The 22,103-nt window shown below is 35.9% G+C and overlaps 1 protein-coding gene across 1 annotated transcript in view; it reads right to left on the minus strand.

Moving 5' to 3' along the window:
- Positions 1-22,103, minus strand: part of LOC131041223 (uncharacterized) — a 118,524-nt gene that overhangs the window by 75,488 nt on the left and 20,933 nt on the right. Inside the window, 3 exon segments of the mRNA XM_059214835.1 lie at positions 18,748-18,935; positions 19,135-19,671; positions 19,674-20,270. Of these exon segments, the coding sequence (XP_059070818.1) occupies positions 18,748-18,935; positions 19,135-19,671; positions 19,674-20,270 (1,322 nt within the window).

Here is a 22,103-nt window from a genome sequence, read left to right on the forward strand (position 1 = left end):
AAGCTCCTTTTAAGTCTTCTTTTAAATTTGAACCCATGTTGTTCAGGGATTCTTCCTTCTTGCCCCTTCTTAGGAAATGGTGGGATTCCGCTCCTTTTTGTTCAGGGTCTCAAATGTTTCAGATTGCCAAGAAGCTAAGCTTCTTGAAGATGAATATTAAAGAGTGGAATTCTTTTCATTTTAAGAACATTTTCCATGAGAACAGAGAATTCAGGATATGATTGAATGTCTTAATAGGAATGTACTTGATCATGGTATGGTTCCACATGTTTTTGATGAGTTAAAGACTTTAAGAATAGAACTTGAGGAAGTATTAGCTAGGGAAGAAATATATTGGAGGTAAAAATCCAGAGAAGTGTGGCTCTTAGATGGGGATAGAAATACAAAGTTTTTCCACTCTTCCACAAAGTTAAAAAGAAGCAGAAATAGGATATCTTGCATAGAGGATCCCAATGGCAAATTACTAACAGAATCAAAGGACATTGCTTTAGAGGCAGTTAGATTTTTCAAATTATTGTTATCCTCGAAAGGTGGGAATTTTATGAATGATTTTATTTCTGGCATTCCCTCCTTAGTGTCCCTAGAGGATAATAGGATGATGATGTCTCCTTTTTTATTAGAAGAAGTCAAATGTGCGGTTTTCACCATGAATCTAGATAAGGCTCCAGGGCCGGATGGGTTTACCCCTTTATATTTTCAAAAGTGTTGGGACTTTGTGGGCAAAGATGTTTTATTGGCTCTTGAAGAGGCTAGGAGAAATAGATCAATTTTAAAAGAACTTAACACTACAATGATTGCTATTATTCCTAAAAAAGAGGCTATTAAGACTTTTTCTGATTTTCATCCTATTGCTTTATGCAACAGTTTGTATAAAATTTTTACTAAGGCAATTTCCCTTCATTTAGCTAAAATTCTTTCTAAAATCATCTCTTTGGAGCAAGTTGGTTTTGTGCCCAGTAGGGAAATAGTGGAGGGAGCTATTGTGGCACATGAAGTGTTGCATTTTATCTCCATTCAAAAGTTTCCGACCATGATACTGAAATTGGACATGATGAAGGCTTATGATAGGGTTGAACGGGGGGCTTTAGGTCTTGTTCTTGAGAAGTTAGGGTTTTCTAAGGCTTGGGTTAAATGGATTAATGCTTGCATCTCTTCTGCAAGATTATCGGTCTTAATTAATGGTTCCCCTTGTGGTTTTTTCTCCTCTTTTAGAGGTGTGAGATAGGGGGATCCTCTGTCCCCTTTTTTGTTTATACTTTTAGCTGAGTCTTTTAGTTGGGCTATTAAGGCTGTGAAATTGAAAGGGCTTTGGAAGGGGGTGAGGATTCCAAGGGTTCCGAATTCTATTTCTCATTGTCTATTTGCAGATGATACTTTGTTATTTGGTCAGGCTTCTTTGAGGGAGGCATCTATTATAAAATGAATTATTCATAATTATGCTGCATTTTCAAGTCAAAAAGTTAATGTTGAGTAGTCAAAAGTATTCTTCCTCAATACATGACAATTAGTTCAGCATAGATTGGAGTCCTTTTGGGGTTTTGAACCTAGTAACCTCCCATGCACTTATCTTGGTATACCTTTCTTTATTAAACAAGATAAATTAAGCTTTTGGGATAAGATTATTTCTGTTATTTAAAAGAGAATTCTATCTTGGAATCAGAGATGGTTAAGTCTGGCTAGGAAAATCATTCTTATTAAATTTGTATTGAATGTAGTTCCCATTTACCTTATGTCAGTGTTAAAATCTCCAAAATATGTGATTGTGAGCTTGTAGGATACTCTTAGGACCTTTCTTTGGAGTAGTAATAAAGATGGAAGGAAAAAAATTTCCCTAGTAGCTTGGGTTAAAGTCTGTTTGCCTAAGGATCTTGGGGGTACAGGTATTAGGAACTTAGAAAATCAGAATTTGGGCCTAGGAGCTAAGTTGGTCTGGAAGTTGTATGAGCAACCTGGTTCTTTATGGGCACAAATCATGTATGCAAAATACCTTAATAATGGTCCAAGAGAGTATATTTTTCAAATTTCAAATTTACCTTCAGGCTTGGTAATGTGGAATTTTATATGTAAATGCAAGACTGTTATTTTGCCACATCTCTCTTGGATTGTTCATAATGGGAAGAAGGTTAGATTTTGGGAAGAGGTGTGGAATGGTCACATTCCATTACTAAATATTAGGGACTGGTTCCCTCTGATATCTATTCTTTCTTCCCTTTGGGGGGTCTTTGTGGCAGATTATTTTGAGATAGTATACAGTGGAAATCTTAGGATGGGAAAGTGGAAATCCATTGAGTTTTTGGATGTTGAGCAAGAACTAAAAATGTATTTTGCAAAGGTTATGGGAGAAAGAGTGATTATGCTCTCTGATTTTGAAGATGAACTTGTTTGGACAAAGAATATTTATGGTAAATATACAGTGAAAGATGGTTATAATTCTCTTATGACTGCGAAAGATTTATCTTCTTGGCCATGTAAGCTTTTTTGGTATTCATCCTGTTTGCCAAAAGTTGGTGCTTTTGCCTAGTTAGCAGTTCAGGACAGGGTCCTTACAAGCATGAGATTGGATAGACTTGGTATCAATGTTGTTTTTCCTTGTGTGTTATGTAATAAAAACTTGGAATCCTCTTCTCACCTATTTCTTCATTGTGATTTTGCATACCAATGCTAGCAATGGTTGTTTGATAAATTGAATTTGCCTTTTGTCATAGGGAAAGATCTTATTTCTCATTTTAGATCTTGGCCATTCATGTTTGCCTCATCATTTTATGCTTGCCTCTCATTTGTGTATCCATCTATTTTAAGCTGGAATATCTGGTTAGAACGAAATAACGAGATTTTAAAAAAAACAAGTTATTCTCTTGAAGAGATTTTATTCAAAATTGAATCTTCCATTTCTAAAGTTGCCTTGTCTCATATTTACAAGAATCTAGAAAATCTCACCTCTTTCTTGCATTGGGATAGTAGGGTGACTAGGGTTTGGAAGATTTTATCTATTCTTCCTTCTCATGGGTCAATTTTGAAAAAGAATGATGCTTTAAACAAAAGAAATTCGGCTATTTGGAAGCCTCCTCCTCAAGGACATTTTAAATTGAATTTTGATGGAGCTTCTCATGGGAATCCTGGTTTGGCTGGGGTAGGTATGGTAATTTTTTATCATCAATTAAACTTTATTTAGGCCCAGTGTCATGCCATTGGTCATAAGACTAATAACTTTGCAGAGTTTAATGCCATGTCTTTAGGCTTGTATATGGCTATATCCTTGGGAATCAAGGATCTTGTAATTGAAGGGGATTCGATGGTGATCATCCAAAGTGTTTTGAAGAAAAGGTCTTATTGTTGGCAATTGCAATGTTATGGATCACATTTTACAGCAATTAGAGTTTTTTAATTTCTTCTTGATTTCTCATTGTTATCGAGAAGTAAATAGAATTGTAGATTTCTTGGCTAATATAGCTATTGATAGTAATGCTAATTTGCGTGATGTAAGTGTGGAAGAGATCCCTGCTTCGGTTTTGGAATATTTACACTAAGATTTGGGGGTCCTCTTTTTATATGACAATTTTCAATTTCTTTCCTATCTTTTTTCCTTTAGAGGTAGTCATGTTTGTTGAATATGCTCAAGTGGAAAGTATGCTTGATAGATGAGATAATCTTTTCATTTATGAAGTATGGTTACGATCTGGCATATGCAGCAAGGGTGGTTACCTTCAATGGTTTTAGGGTGGCGGCTTGTCATTGTATAGTACTAGGCAAGGTCTTTTCAGTTTACATTCGCATGAGTGTTATCTATGCTTTGATTGTTTTGTGTTGCACAGAAGGTTTTCCTATTCGAAGTTATCTGTCATGGTACTTGTGTTTTGATCATGATTGGGTAAGCATTTCTTAATTGCATCTGATAGGGTGCTTTCATGTAGTGTTCTTCTGCCATCAGTATCATGAGAAGTAGCATGCTATTATTGTTTTCAATTATGAAGATATCTCTTACGAGCTTTAAATTTGTTGATTGCCTTCATTTGTAATCATGAATTGTGTTGGCACTTCTTGCTCACATTTTTCTTTGCAGATGTCTTTAAAAGATGATAGCATTTCTGTATTTTGCATAAGACTTTTTCTGGTTCTTTCTTGGGTATGCATAGATTGAATGTTTATGCTCTTTCACGATACAGGGGTATTGTTGAATGCCAAGTTGCAGTCTCAAATGAAGATACGAGAATTAGTTCTGAGATGCTTGGCAAATTTTTCCATTTGTTTTCTCCTTGGGTGGCTATGAGGTATGTAGGTTGGTGGGGAGTCTCTAGTTGCAATCTAGTTCTAATTTTTCTAGCTCTGAGATTTTGTCTTGATTTCTTACTGTTTGTTATGACATTTTGTATGATGAGGGTTTGCTCCAACTCTTGGTTTCTACGATCATACTTCCCTCGGTATGCTCTTGGGAGCTTGTTAGGTCTGCACTAGATAGATATCATTTTGAGCTGGGGTCTTTTTATTATGGGGGCTTTCTTCCTCGCTTTGATCTTTTGGACAATGGGTGGTGTGGGGAATTATTGTTTGAAATGAGAATGGGTTTGATCTGTGATAGATTGGGGGATACTTTGAAATCATTTGAAAACTTACTAGATTGGGTTTCACCTCAGTTTGTGGATAAGGCTTTGGTTTTTCTTATGGCGTTACATTCACTACTCTCTCTTGGTTTTTTGGTTTCACTGCCTCCAAGGTTGGAATTCCCCTTGCATATTGTCCCTCCTTTGAGAGAGGATGGGGAGCCTCCTGATGAGAGTTCAAGCTCTTGGTTTTTGACTTGATTACATCATGCAGGTATCTTTTTGGTTCAAATCTCTTTTTGATGCAGGATTATATCTCAGGAATTGTTCGAATTTTTTTGCGATCTTGAGAGGTTTTGATGCGGCCTGTTTATTCACTATGAGGTTGCTTCTGCAGTTTCAAATTCAGTGGTATCTTGGTCTTATGGGGCTATGTGGTTATCTCCATTTTTTGGATGACATCTGGACACATGATATGTACATTTCTAAAGCTATGTAATGGGTGGTCGGTTTTAGACTAATCTTGTAAATGGGATATTTGGGTTTTTTTAACTTTTTGCTTTTTCGGGCCGCAGCCGGATGTTTTCTTGCGGGTTCTTTCCTGCCGATATGTCCTTTGAACCCGTTGTAAATAAAAATTGAATATATTAATAAAAATAGTTTAGTGGCATGTCCACTTTTATTGAAAATAAAATAAAATAAATTATTATATAATATGTATTATATAATATAATAATATATTATATAATATACTATTATATTATTATATAATATGTATTATATAATATGATAATATATTATATAATATATTATTATATTATATAATATTATATAATATAATTTTATTTTAAAATAATTTAAGTATTAAAAATCAGATATCTGATTCTCTAAGACAATATATTTGGACTATGACAGCCCGTGAGTTATTTTTAACCCATGGGTTGCGCGAGTTTTGGGAATCTGATATCCGATTAGATCCGATATCCGTTTTTTCGCCCAAAATTTGCTAAAAATTACATTGAAAGGTAAGATTTTATTGTTTTCAATCATTTTCATTCAATTTTTTGTATTTTTTAAAATGTTTATTTGTTTTTTCATTGAAAATATGGTTTTTTTCATGAAAACTAGGTTTTTTAAATCAAATACAAAATTCCTTAAATTTGTTAACTAAATTCAATTGTTTACATTCAATTAGGTTAAAAATGGGGGGTAACAGTGAAAAAATTGATCAACCACAACCACAACAACCAAACCCTCCTTTGCCAAACCCTCCCTCAATTTAGGATTTAATTGCACAAAATTTGAACGAATTGAGGGGGATTGCTAATGTATATCATAGGATCCCTCACCTAAACCCAATGGTTGATCCTCTCACATCGATCATAAAGAGTATGGAAACCATGAATGAGGAGCACAATTATGCCCTTTTGTGGTGAGATTCTATGAGGAAACAATATGCAGATGGCTTGTCCTATAAGGATATCAAGGATCTCGAGATATCCAAAGCCGATATTGCCTCATTGTTTGTGAATCCCCGCATTGGTCAACCCATAGACCCCCCCAAAAAAAACTTTCTATTAAATGGTGCACAAATGATGGTATTGTGAAAAACTTTTGGGATCGTTGGTGGATGGTTTTCAACAAACCACCCAACAACAATCTTGATGTCCCCTTCTACTTCATAAAAAAATTGTATGTTGAGTTTGTTTTAGGAAAACATGTGAACTACTTTGACATCCAACCTTTGTAGGGTGTGGGTTTAGGTATTCCCCAAAATAGACCTGGGGCAATTAGAGTAGTCCAGGGCCCATATGTCCCCCCTCCTCTTGTTGATCCCCCACCTCTAGTGCAACATCCAAATATCATTTGTGAGGCGACATCACAGACCATATCGGCTATTCACTCTTTGAGTAGCTTTTTGGTTTCTCAGGCTAGGTCAGTAGCTCAGCCTACTTTTCATGGTAGTGGTGCATCTGGTGGCACTGACATGTCATCCTCAGCTCCACACATTTGTGTCCCCCATAGTTGTGTCATGTGTGGGCACGTATGCTTGGGTCCAGTTGGACAACCTATTGATCCTCCCGCGGGCAGTGCAAATTATCAGGTGCATGAGATGCACAATGCACCAGATGTTATGACACAGACTAGAAGATACCTTGGGGAGTCCTCTCATGCTAGAGGTGAGGAGACACCATCATCATACATTGATGATGTAGTGGTAAGATTTGTATTTTCACAATTCATGCTATGTTTTAAATGAATATTTATAATCTAGATAAAATTAAGTACTAATTTTTATTTACATGGTCTATTTAACAGTTGATGACTGAGGAGGAGTTGACACAGATTCAAGAGGGCACCTTGATGGCCATTTCATTTGGCCTTGATAGCTTGACGGTACATATATTATTGCACCAAGTTGTTTGTATTTTATTGTACATACATGCTCATCATTTATATTGGTATTAATTAGATTATGTAGTAACTTGCATGTATATCTTATTTTACTCTTGTAGGGCACAAGCAGCATGAGTGCGGGGCAGTGTGATTTAGGATCCGGTAGTACAGTTGGAGAAAAGGGAAAGGTAATTGAATGCAAATATGATTGAATGAATAGTTTAAATAACTTATAGTGATTATACACATCTAGACATAGATTGATAGTTTCATATACTTGTTGTGTATATGTATAGAGAATTCTTGACTTGACATCCTTGTTGACTACACCCAGTATACCTGAAGATGAAGAAGAAGAAGAGATGCCTCAAGTACATGTGTGTTTATTTTATTTTGTGTTTAGTAGATATAATTTGTTATTATCAGTGACAATTATATGCTAACTTGTATCAATGTCATGTTTGTGAACATATGTAGGTTGTGTATGAAAATATTGAAAACATACCTCCTCTACCGAAGACATACATCAAGAGTCCTGCAAAGCCAAAGAGAAAACGTGGAGATGAGGTAGACAAAAATAGTTCAATTATACTTCATTTTTATGTTAACTTTTTGAATGTGAGTTATATAATATAATTAATATTAATCGTGGTTTGTTTTTTCTTGTGCAGGATCCTTCAGAGCTTAGCAGTGCGGCGAAGAGGATCGATTTTGATGATTCATCAACAACTTAGAATGTTATAGATAGTTTTGGGATGCTTACATGTCTATTTGGCATGTATATTTTATATATGGACATACATTCACTTGTATAGACATACATTTTGTTTGAGTTGGCATTTATGCCATATTTGTGTATGGACATACATTTGTAATCATTTGACATTTTCATATATACAGAACTTGATGTTTGATCATATAAATTGTTCCTCATCTGTGCATGGTGTTATCATGGAAATATTTAATCTTCATTCCAATAATTAACAATGGTTAATAATGGTTATTTAGTGAACAATACAATTCATTTCATTTCATCATAAGTGTTGTTTGTATAATGAACAATACAATACAATACAATTTATGAACAATACAATTCATTTAATGAACAATACTTGATACAATTCATTATTACCCTATGCATGCTCCTATTTTGGCCCCCACTCAGTCAAACGCTTGGGGTCATACCCTACCCGCACCTACAAACAGTCCCTTGAGCACCCTAAGTGCTAAAAATTGTCAAACTTTGACAGGCCCTAACTCAAAATTCATGGAACCTACGAATGAACTATTTAAACCGATGAGTCCATGAGAGGGGTCCCTACAAAAGCCTATCTCGGTTTTTCAATTTTCCCTACCGTTTTATTAGGGCATAATTTTTTGGGTTGGTGAAAAAATTGCCAGTCTCATTCAATCGAATGTTGTCGCGTGGCCAATTTCTCGTTCTGTTCATCATGATAATGAACCGTCAGCTCTAACATGTACAGTTAGGCATTATTACCCTATGAATACTCATATTTTTCCCCCCCTACACGGTCGAACGCTCGGGGTCATACCCTACCAACGTCGTCCCTTGAGCACCCTAAGTCCTAAAAATTGTCAAACTTTGACAGGCCCTAACTTGGAATCCGTGGAACCTGTGAATGATCCATTTGAACCTAGGGGTCCATGAGAGGAGTCCCTACAAAATCCTATCTCGGTTTTTCAAGTTTCCATATGGTTTTATTAGGGTAGCATTTTTTTGGTTGGCAAAAAAATCCTCAGTCTCATTCAATCGAATGTTGTTGCGTGGCCAATTTCTTGTTCTCCTCATTGTGATAACAAACTGTCAGCTCTGAGATGTCCAATTAGGCATTATTACCCTATACATACTCCTATTTGGCCCCCCACTCAGTCGAACGCTCTGCATTATACCCTATCGATGTTGTAGGACACAATATTGTGTCATAAGGGGTCGTACGACACAATATGACCCCTTAGGACACCATAGGACCCCTAATGACACCATATGGTGTCATAAGGGCTCATATGACCCATAACGACACCGCATTGAGTTGTAAAGGGTCATATTGTGTCCTAAGGGGTCATATGGTGTTTTAAAGGGATCATATGACACAATATGACCCAATAGGACACAATCTGACCCATAACAACACAATTTGGTGTATTAAGGGGTCATATGGTGTCCTAAGGGGTCGTAGGACATAATATAACCCCCTAGGATACCATAGGACCCATAACGACCTAATATGGTTTCTTAAGGGGTCATATGGTGTCTTAAGGGGTTGTAGGACACAATATAACCCCTTAGGACACTATAGGACCCATAACGACCAAATATGGTGTCATAAGGGATCATATGGTGTCCTAAGGGGTTGTAGGACACAATATGACCCCTTAGGACACCATATGACCCCTAATGACACCATATGGTGTCATAAAGGGTCGTATGTTGTCCATAGGGGTCATATGGTGTCCTAAGGGTTCGCAGGATAGAATATGACCCCTTAGGACACCATAGGACCCATAACGACCCAATATGGTGTCATAAGGGGTTGTATGTTGTCCTTAGGGGTCATATGGTATCCCATGACCCCTTAAGACACAATATGACCCATAACAACATAATTTGGTGTCTTAAGGGGTCATATGGTATCCTAAGAGGTCTTAGGACATAATATAACCCCTTAGGACACCATAGGACCCATAATGACCCAATATGGTGTCTTAAGGGGTCATATGGTGTCCTAAGGGGTCGTAGGACACAATATGACCCATTAGAACTCCATATGACCTATAACGACACCATATGGTGTCATAAGGGGTAATATGTGCCATAACGATACCGTATAGAGTCGTAAAGGGTCATATTGTGTCCTAAGGGGTCATATGGTGTCTTAAAGAGGTCATATGACATAATATGACCCATTAGGATGTAATATGACCCATAACGATACAATCTGGTGTCTTAAGGGGTCATATGGTGTCCTAAGGGGTCGTATGACACAATATGACCCCTTAGGACACCATAGGACCCATAACGACCCAATATGGTGTCTTAAGGGGTCATATGGCATCCTAAGGGGTTGTAGGACATAATATGACCCCTTCGGACACCATAGTACCCATAACGGCCCAATATGGTGTCATAAGGGGTCATGTAGTGTCCTAAGGGGTCGTAGGACATAATATGACCCCTTAGGACACCATATGGTGTCATAAGGGGTCGTATGTTGTCCTTAGGGGTCATATGGTGTCCCATGATCCCTTAGGACACCATATGACCCATAAAGACACAATTTGGTGTCTTAAGGGGTCATATGGTGTCCAAGGGATTGTAGGACACAATATTACCCCTTAGGACACCATAGGACCCATAATGACCCAATATGGTGTCATAAGGGGTTGTATGTTGTCCTTAGGGGTCATATGGTGTCCCATGACCCCTTAGGACACAATATGACCCATAACGACATAATTTGGTGTCTTAAGGGGTCATATGGTGTCCTAAGGGGTTGTAGGACACAATATGACCCCTTAGGACACCATAGGACCCCTAACGACACCATATGGTGTCATAAGGGGTCATATCACCCATAACAACATCGTATACAGTCGTAAAGGGTCATATCTCTCTCTATCTCTCGCTATCTCTCCCCTAATCTCTCTATCTCTCTCTCCCTTATCTCTCCCCATCTCTCTCTCTCCCTTCACCCTCCCCATCTCTCTATCTCTCTTTCTCTCTCTGTCTCTCTATATCCCAATTGTCTCTCTCCCCTAATCTCTCTATCTCTCTTTCTCTCACTATCTCTCTATATCCCCCTGTCTCTCTCCCCTAATCTCTCTATCTCTCTCTCCCTTCCCCGTCTCTCTCTCTCTCTCTCTCTCTCTCTCTCTCTCCCCCCTAATCTCTCTCTATCTATCTCTCCCTTCCCCCTCCCTCTCTCTCTCTCTCTCTCTCTCTCTCTCTCTCTCTCTCTCTCTCTCTCTCTCTCTCTCTCTCTCTCTCTCTCTCTCTCTCTCTCTCTCCCTAATAAACAATAGATTAATTATGTGCAAATTTAGTTAGTGAATTTACTTATTAAAATCGGATATCCGATTTTTGTTGTACAATTTTAAAATTTCAAATTTTGGCTTGGGAATGCTTTGGGATTTGGCTTGGAAGTGACAAGCCTAGAAAGTCAACTGAAAAAATGTGTTTTTAAATATTCCTTGATTTTCCAGACTTTACACTAGTGGTTGACGACTTTTTTTGTAGCCAAAATTGATAAATGAAAAGGGTTTTTTAAGGACATTCTCAACTTTCCAACAATATAAGGCTTGTCTTATTTCGACTTTAATAAATAATTATTATTTATTTTCTAATTGAATTCTGACAATAGTCCTGATTGATAGACTGATTGAAAAAAACTCATAACTTTCAAACGGTATAATATTTTTTGAATCCGAAACATGCATCACATCCTATGCTTCATCTACTATAGGGAAAAAAAAATTTTAAAAAGAAATTTCATAAGGTTTTGACCAAGTTAAGGTGTTCAGACGTAGGAGTTTCTGAATTTCTAAAAAGCTGTAGTAAAAAAATCATAAATAATTATTTACTTTATAGAAACTTATGAAAAAAATATGTGTCACATCCGGACATTAGTCTAATACTTATATTATAAATATTATAAAAAAATATTATGATTTGATTTTGATTAGGGTGGTCAAACATACGTCTACTTCTTATCTTTTTCTTGAAATTTTAGTACCACTGCATTGAAATTTGAAATTTTCATCAAATAGGATTTTGTTTTTTCAAAAAATAACTAGTAGCTTAGAAACTGTATTCAATTTTCTATAGATTCTCTTCTTACATATTTTAAAAATAATGTTCACAGCTTATTCAAATTTTCATGTCAAGTTGTATAACTTTGATTTTTTGAAATTTTATTGCCACTTAAGGGCCTATTTTGGCACACCATGATCCTGCACATACACACCGACCTTTGTGGACCAATGAGGACTAGGAGTATTCAAGGTGATCAGTATTTTATGATTTTTACTGATGATTTCTCAAGGATGATATGGGTCACATTCTTGAAAGAGAAGACAAAAGCTTTTAGTAAGTTTAAGGCATTCAAAGCTTTATTGGAAAATGAAAGTGGTAAGAAGATAAAGTGCTTAAGAACTGATTAAGGTGGTGAATTTACTTCAGGGGAATTCACTAGTCACTGTGAAGACAATGGAATTAAGAGGCAACTTTCTGCACATAGAACACCACAATAGAATGGTGTTGTAGAGAGGAACAACCAGTCAATTGTTGAAGCTGCTAGGACTATGCTAATACAAGGAAGTGTAGCTAAGACATTTTGGAGAGAAGCTTTCAACACAATGATTTACACTATGGACCGGATACTGGTTAAAAGAGGTAAGGATAAAAATCCTTATGAAAACTAGTATGGTAGATCACCTAATGTCAGTTACTTTAAGATTTTTGGTAGTAGATGTTTTATCAAGAGAGGTGACTATGTTGGTAAGTTTGATGCCAAGAGTGATGAAGACATATTTCTTGGTTACTCCACCAACAAAAAAGCTTACAAGTGTTACAACAACCAGACCAAGAAGATTATTGAAAGTGTTAATGTCCAAGTTGATGAATTTCTTGAGAATTCAGGAGAAACCAGTGAGGAGAAGAAGGAAGAAGAACCGTACACATTATTTTTGGAACCGAAACCAGTGAAGACAGAAGTTGGAGTACAAAACATAGAAGCCCCAGCTCAACCAGAATAGGGAGGTCCTGCAGAAGAAGAAGAAAGTGAAGAAGAAGAGGAGACCAAACATTGCTCATGCAGTAGTATTGGTTGCCGGATTTAAGAAAAGACCGAAGGAGACACACATGGTAGAAACTAAAAGAATTTTTAGATATTTGAAATACAAAATTGATTATGGATTATGGTATCCATATGCAGGTAACTTTGATTTCAAAGTCTATACAGATGCAGACTAGGCATGTAATGTTGATGATAGGAATAGTACAACCAAAGGAGCTTTCTTTCTTGAAGGAAGGCTAGTGTCTTGGAGCAGCAAGAAACAAAGTTGTATATCATAATCAACTGCAGAAGCTGAATATGTTGCAACATATATGAATTGTATCCAAGCAATCTGGATGAAGGACATTCTGGAAGGTTTTAATTTGAAAATTTCAGAACCGGTAAGGATTTTCTATGATAACACCAGTGTAATAAATATTTCTAAGAACTCGGTGTTTCATGCTAGGACAAAGCATATTGAGCTGAAGTGTCATTTCTTGAGAGATAAAGTGCAGAGTAAAGATGTGTCACTAGAGCATGTATCTACTAAGGAACAACTAGCGGATATCTTTAATAAACCTTTACCTAAGACTACTTTTGAGTATCTTATAGGTAAGTTAGGGGTTGTACCCCTACATGAGGTCAATTAGGTAGATGTGGAAGACATCAGTCCTGGAGCTTATTGTAAATCTTGAAGATGGATTGGTGTAGAGTGGAGCTATTCCACAGGGGGAGTAACAAGTTGTAGATCATTGTTAATAGTATTCACTTTGGCATTGTTTTCAAAGGAGGAGGATAACTGTATGATAGATGAGGAGAAGAACTATATATGATTGATAGCCAGTTACAAGCTGAAGACATGGAGATACAATTGAAAGAGAGTATGTGATTTGAAAATGTAAACCAGGATTCCTATACCTGTGTATGTGTATTACACCCAATCATCAAAATCAAAGGGTATTGATATTTGTATTCCTATCAATGCCAAAGGGGAAGATTGTTGGCATTGCATGAAGATTGCATTAATGATGTATAGTGTTGTCATTGATGTCAATGGCAATTGGTAATGGAGTTGTATTGCAATTGGAAGTGATGCAATAGTGCGATTGGTATTAAAGCACAAATGGAAAATGGTATTGGTATTTGAAGTAGAGTGATCAACCAGTAACCCTAACCAGTTGATATGCCAAACCCTAACTAATGGAGCTTGGTGAATCGATTATGATGATCTATGATCGAATGGTGATCGGAGATGAAGATTCCACGTATGCATGATGCACGTGAAGATATCTATTTATCTTGGGAATGAGAAAATGCATAGCACGAAGTGGAAAATGCGTGATGAGTTACAGGATTTGATGAGCGATGATCTAGGAGCGGTCAAAGTTGTCTAGAACAATGTGTAGGTGATTTCTATAAAATCTAACGGTCATGTTTGAATCGATATGTTTGTAATCTCTAGGAGATTTGTAGGTTTTGTGATGTGTTACCGACCTATTGTACTTGCTTATAAGGTCGATGAGTTATTTTGTAATTGTGTTAGCAAATTTTTGTTAAGTGTGGTAGTGTGATTGTTGCCGAACTAGAAGGAGTTTCTGTAGAATGTTTTGAAAGCGGATAGGAGCATAAATGGATTTGACTAAGAAAGATAGTGCTATTACTAGATCAAAAAAGACCCTATTGTTCTCTAACAATTACAACAGTCAAATCCCCTGACCGGGTAAGCTTTAACAGGCTTAGTGCTATCTAAATCCTCTAACCAGGTGATCCATTAGTTTGGATTTGAAATCCTCTACTGAGGTTACTCCTAACAAGGTATTTCCTTTAACAGGATATTGTAGTGAATCCCTTAACCGGGTGGTCCCTAACCAGATTTGTTCTTAATAAGACATTATTGTATAAGCTTCTAACAAGGCTTGGCTCCTAAGAGAGAGAACTTCAGAAGAGTTCATAATACTTGTGGGTATTCATCCCCATCATGGTTTTTCCCATTTGGTTTTCCACGTGAAAAATCATTGTGTCAAGTGGTGAATGATTTTGTTGTTATGTTTTGATATGGTTGATATGATTAACTAGTAAATCCACTTAGATATGATTAGATGATCAAAAGTAATCTAAAATGAGCTATTATTGATGATAGTAAAGGGGTTTAATGTTTTGGTTAAATGGTATGTGAGTTACAGATCTGATTACATTGTATCTTTGATATTTTAGTCAACCCACAAAGCTTGACAGTGCAGTTGCAGTTTTGGATACAGTGTCTAAACCAGTTTAGTTTAGCAAGTTGTTTATGAGTTGGGATTAAGTTTGGTGAAAGTTTAGTTCATTTTCTATCTACTGATTCACCCCCCCTCTCAGTAGTTGACCAGATCCTTATTGTTTTCATCATATTATCACCTATAATGAATGATTTTTTTTATGCATAATGGAATAAGAGTTTGACAATAATATAAAAGAGAAAGATATTACCCACAAATAAAAATAAACCAAAGAACACACAATATAAAGAAGAACCAAGGAAAGTTAAAACTCAACTTTACTACATATATAACTTCAAAATTGTTACAAGTCATATAGATCTTTTGGTCACAAGGTTTTATTAAAATTTAGAGATTATACTATTACATAAATTATTTTCTACATATCTTTAAAGTAGGCCAAAAATCATAGAGTAAATCTAAAGCATATTTTCTTAAGATAATTCAAGTGCAACCATTTTCTTGGGTGTTCAAAAAGATTTTCTAGCCTAACTTCTAAAATTATCCTCCAACACCATCATGTTGGATTTAGGAATGAGGCATGCTAACTTATTTTTAAAAATATAATTGAAAGGTTGAAAATTTCCTTCAATAAAGTCGAACAACTTCTCTTCATCTCCCTAGATACATGCATGATGGAATAGATATTGTGACATGCATCTTTGAAGTAATAATTATTCTCCGACTTTAATCCTTGTGTGAATATAGGACTCTTTTCTAAAACTATTGAAAAAACTCATAATAAAGCCTCCTTAAAGACCTAGAAATCACCTTATCCTCTTTCATTAATGCCTATCCCATGTTGCAACATTCTCATTCATTTTCTCATTTCTTCCTTGTTTTACCTCTTTGACCTTTTCAAATGAAATTTCCCTTTTTCTTAAATATGATATTCTATGTCAAAAAGGGAATGATCCTTGAAAATCATGTCAAGGCTTGGGGGAAACAAGAAACTCCATAGATTTTGTTTAGTTTACCAAAACCAAAAAAAGATCTAACATTTATCTTTCATACCTTTCCTTTCCTTTTACCTTTTCTTGTATTGGTGGTTCTCAATGGAATAGAAAACTTATCAAAGTCTCTCCTTTTTTGCTTATCTTTGTTGATATTTAGAGGTTTATTAGGAAATAAGAGTCAATTAGGGATTATCATGGTTATAGAAAACTACCAAAACATTTGACTCTTTCTTTACTTTTTCTTTTCTTTTATTTTTAGCCACATAATTAGCCTTTTATTTCTTTCTTTATCTTTTTCTTTTCACTTTTCTCCTTTTGTCAAAAGTCCCTTAGGAATCAATAACCATTAGAGGTTCTTGTAGTTCTAGGAACCATAGGAAGCTCTAACACTTTCTTGCCTTTGTCTTTGTAGTGTAGTAAATAGTATCACTTTACAATTTCACACTTACTTTGGACCCACTTTTGTAGTTGTGCCTGATTTACCTAATTCAAGTGTGAAATTGTGCTTAGTTTTGAGACTGTTTTTGGAAACTTGGTGCAATACGTGCAATACCCTAGTCACAACCTTTTCTCTAGCTCAAACTACTAGGACTAGGGCACCCAATGCCCCTATCCTAAACTAGGGTTCCCAACATCCCTATCCAAGTAGTTTGGTCCCAAATTTTAAATTACAACAATATGCTTTGCAAGTATTGAGAAATTTCTTCTTGATGTTAGTCTTCCCCAACACTTAAATTTGAAAAGGTGTAATTTGCATATAAATAAAAGTTCGTCTCTCATTTCAAACTCTCATCTATCCAACCTATCTTTTAAGCTACATAATTCAAATCCTATTGAGCACTGGTTACAAGGAAATTGAGTATAGATATGAAATCAAGGAGTCAAGTATTCAAGGTAAAACAATCATGATCAATCATAATGTGTCCTTCCTTCATCATTCAAACAACATCAAGCTTTATGTGAGAATTCAAGCCAAGGAATTTACATCTAAGGTAACATTTTTCAATTTAAGAATTTCCATTAAGGTTTTAGCCTTTATCCTTTCTAAGCATAAGCTCTCTTTTCATAAATTATTGTTGTAGTAGAGGTAGGAAAACCAACATGGGGTTTGACTTCAACAAGACACTATACAATACAAAAATTCTCTCGTTTTCATGTGTATAGGTTTAGATCCAGCTACAAAGAGTCTTATAGGTGTATAGATTAGATAGCAATAGATGGTGCCAAATTTCAAACAAGTGAGAACACCTAGACTAGGGCATCCTCCAACCATGTCCAACACTTTTTGGCGTAATTTTAGAGAGACATACCTATGAGACCTCTTGATTGGAAATCTAAAACTTTCTACGTGCACAACCACCATCAAACTGGGGTGCCCAACACACTAGTCCTATATTTTTAGAACAAGATCATAGTCACAGGTTCCTCTATGTCTTCTCTTTCCAGATCTAAGCTATTGTGTTGTTTTTTTGCCATATATTTCACAAGTATTGTTGAAAGTTGTCAATTTCTTATCATTTAACCTAGTTCATTTATAAAATAATAGACAATACCTTAGAATGAAATTGAAAAAAAAATTAGTACATCAAACTTTAGTGTTATAATATTGATTACTCTTTAAATGCATCAGGTTGGTAAAGGATGATTGAATTTTTTAGGATATGAAATGAATCCAAATGAATGTCTTTATATGTAAGCACATTGCATCAAATTATGCAAACATGTTTTTAGTTGGCCCGCAATCGTTAGAATATTGGACACAAAGTATCTAAAACTAAACTCGAGTTTTAAATTTTTAAGGGTCAAATCTATGACTACAAGGTCTACCTTGCATCCATTAAAATTACTTGGGACATGGAAAAAGTCAAATCATAACAATTGACAGATCTATTAGGATGGTTTATGAATGAGAACCTTTAATGAATGGTTAACACAAATATGTAGAAATGTGTGCATGTGTAAATAAGACAAATAGATATATGGGGATGTGTGTTTATGAGAATAGGTAAAATACTAGGAGAATGAATCTAACTTTAAACAAGATTGTGTTATTTATTAGTATATATGAATATTATTTAACATTCATACAAAATAAACACAAAATTAAATGAAAAATAACATGAATATACAAATCTCAAAATTACAACAAATTATATTTTTAAATTATGAAAAGGTAATAAAATTGACACATTTGCAACAAAATAAATTAAAAAACTAATAAGATAAACTAATTGTTGTAAATATTTTTCTTGTGAATTAGATCATGTAGATATTTTGTAGCCAACATTTTTTATCAAACTATATGATCCATCATCAAAAAAAAAACTCAAATAAAATGATAAACTAATTGTGTTAAGCCAAATAAATACTTTTAATGTAAATTTAAAAATAACGGGTCTATCAATTTAATGGTCAAACAGTCCGTATCACTGTAGTGTGCTTTTTAAACCTCATCATCACCTGCGTCCTGTGTGCTTTATGAGTTTATATATAGAAATATCTGTGAAATTGCAAATCCGACTGAGATTGTTGTGTTGGCTGTTTTTACAAGCTTGAGAAAATAAATATTCAACAAAAGGCACCATTACGTAAATGTAGTTATTTATATGTAGATCGCTGCATTCACCATTAACTATTGTTAGTTAAAATCGAATGGTTTTCAAGGTAATGCAATATATTTTATTTTATTTTCTGAAAATGTCACACACATTAGAGCCTTGTTAGGCAGATAACCATCACATTACTGAGCAATCCAATGAATTGAGGCGGATTTATTATTCCCCTAGCTCTGACACTTGTTTAGTACTGATTTCTCTTTCATGTTGAATTGAATCTTTAAGATAATCCAACTTGGAAACAACCTAGAAATTGAAGCTCTGAACTTTCGATCGTTGAATTCAACAACTTCCAGAAGCTCACTGCAAATATATAAGTAAATAAGTTGATACAGCATCAGCCCACCTCGTTTTGAAGCAAGCAAACGACATTTTGTACCTGCAATTGTGTCACAAACCCAAATCAAAAAACATATTAGTTAATAAATGGCATTGCTGAAAGGCCTTTCAGTCTAAAATGCGTAAACTATGAATTACAGTTGCCAGTGTTTGCAACCAGTTCTTATAGCCAGATTATAAACAACTTTCAAAGAAAATAAGAAATCCTTATTACCTTATTGATGCCTCAGCTCCTTAATAATGAGGTGGAGGAGGAGAAGTGTACTTATACACTGGGGGAGGGGGTGATTCATATTTGTAGACGGGGGGAGGAGGAGAGGGCGATGTGTACTTGTAAACGGGAGGTGGTGGAGATTTGTACTTGTAGACTGGAGGGGGAGGTGGTGGAGATTTCGCAGGGGGTGGAGGAGATTTGTAATGATATGGTGGAGGTGGTGATGGAGATGGTGGGGGGGGAGATGGAGATGGTGGTGGGGGAGATTTGTAGTGATATGGGGGTGGGGGAGATGGAGAAGGGGGAGGAGGAGATTTATAGTGGTAGGGAGGTGGGGGAGAAGGAGACGGTAGTGGGGGGGATTTGTAGTGATAAGGAGGTGGAGGAGATGGGGAAGGGGGAGGAGGAGATTTATAGTGGTAGGGAGGTGGGGGAGAAGGAGATGGTGGTGGGGGAGATTTGTACTGATAAGGAGGTGGAGGAGATGGGGAAGGGGGAGGAGGAGATTTATAGTGGTAGGGAGGTGGAGGAGAAGGAGATGGTGGTGGGGGAGACTTGTAGTGATATGGGGTGGCGGAGATGGGGAAGGGGGAGGAGGAGATTTATAGTGGTAGGGAGGTGGGGGAGAAGGAGATGGTGGTGGGGGAGATGGAGAGGGGGGAGGAGGAGATTTATAGTGGTAGGGAGGTGGTGGAGAAGGAGATGGTGGTCGGGGAGACTTGTAGTGATAAGGAGGGGGAGGGGATGGAGAAGGTGGTGGTGGAGAAGGAGACGGTGGTGGAGGAGACTTGTAGTGATATGGAGGTGGAGGGGATGGAGAAGGTGGTGGTGGAGAAGGAGACGGTGGTGGAGGAGACTTGTAGTGATATGGAGGTGGAGGGGATGGAGAAGGTGGTGGTGGAGAAGAATAGTGATATGGTGGAGGGGGAGAGGGAGAGGGAGGAGGAGGAGATTTATAGCGATAGGGAGGTGGTGGAAAAGGAGATGGTGGTGGAGGGGACTTATAATGATATGGAGGAGGAGGAGATGAAAAAGGTGGTGGTGGCGAAGGAGAAGGAGGTGGAGGAGATTTGTAGTAATAGGGTGGTGGTGGAGAAAGAGATGGTGGAGGAGGAGACTTATATAAATATGGAGGAGGAGGGGATTTGTAATAATAATTTGCTTGAGCTACAGAAGCCAACAGACAAAACAATGAGAGAATGAAGAACGCCATTGAAGAATTCTGCTCCATTGTTTGGCTGGAAGCCATGATGAATAGAACATCAGCTTCCTCTTTATATAGTGCAAGATGAGGGCCTATCTTGTTCAAGTGGGCCTCATTTTGCCACCGACGTGAATCAAACCTCTTAGCTGGATTGCATTATCTCATAGCCGCCGGCTTTGTCAAATATATTTATATAATAAATTGCGTGACTGGCTTCTGGACATGTTGTAACTACATGAGAGTTACAGTCAGGGTTTATTTGTTTTCCTCAAAAACATTCGTGCTAAACATGCATTTATTACATCTCACTCGTACTACCTTGACTATCATATGATTAATGTGAAATTTGGTATTGAATTATATAATCTAAGAAGATTGCTAAGAAGTGTGTCTTGATCCATCTGGACTGTGTTTTAATCGTCATATTTGAAAGCCTTTTTTTAAGAGGTAGTTAAAGTTGAATCCCTTGCAGAAGACAGCTTGCCATGAAAGCTTGCATTGACTTGTATTGATAATGGAGAATCCAAGTCAATTATCTTATTTTCTATTGTTTTTGCCTCACACAACTGTACTTGTTGACACATACGCACTAGTTGTGTCTTTCTTCCAAAGCAAACGACAATATATTATTTTGGGGCTTTCTAGATTTCATAGACAGAAACCTGCTAATATATTCAAATGGAAATCTTTTGGCACGTTCGAGGAAATGACTATTTACGGCATTTTATGTTAATTTTTTGATGAACATGTACCACATTTTACAGGTTTTTTGATAAGCGTTTCATCGACCTATATTTTGATTAAAAATATATTAGACTGTAAATCTCAAATTTATTATATAATAGAGCTTGTTGTCATGCACCACTCACTCAAACATAAGAAATAATAGAAAAGTGTGTTTCTCATAATCTTTGCACATGTATTATCTTTGTAATTTTTTTTCATTTGCTGTTTTTTTATTGTATTTATTTTCTAATTTCTTACTTTTTCTTATTTACGAAATTCTAAGAGTTTTTTTTTTATAATACTTACATTCTGTGATCTATTAATATGAGTTATTTTTAGAATAGATAGAAAAAAGTGAATTTAATATTTTTGTCGATTTTTAACAATTCAAAACAATCAGGTTTATAAATAGTAATTGATTTTATTCAAAAAAAGATCAATTGAATATCTAAAGTTTTATTGGTTCAATGAAATTTTAAATATATGCTAACAAAGTAAGAATGAATTCTATTCATGGGACTCACAAAGCTTATTTTTTTAAAAATCTATGCTCAAGGGTAAAGTGGCACCAACCCACTTTCATTAGTTGGATGAAATTGAACTTTGATGGTGGAGTCAAAACAAGCTCTTCTATTTTGTAAACAATTTTGCAAGCTATACAAAATCAATGTGGTTTGAATTGAAGGAGATTTGCTAGTGTTTGTTGATTCAATAAGGACAAGATTATTTTTGAAACTAGAAAATTAAGAATATTACAAGATGTATGGATATTAATAGATTCTTGAACATATTATTCAGCCTAACATGTCCACAAAGAAGTAAACAATGGGGTAGACTATCTAACAAACTATGGATTAGATAATGAAGTGAAGTACATCATACACGACAAAACAAATAAATAAAATTATTTTGATACAATATTCAATCTATAACATTAATAAATCGCAACTATAATCATCATTTAGAAGCATCCCCCACTTTGCTAATTATCCCTAAAGCAAGGGGTAACCTAAATCATTCCAACAATATCATATTTGAGCCATAATGGACATATGATAATAGAC

This window comes from Cryptomeria japonica, chromosome 11, assembly GCF_030272615.1.
Source record: "Cryptomeria japonica chromosome 11, Sugi_1.0, whole genome shotgun sequence".
Taxonomy (NCBI): domain Eukaryota; kingdom Viridiplantae; phylum Streptophyta; class Pinopsida; order Cupressales; family Cupressaceae; genus Cryptomeria; species Cryptomeria japonica.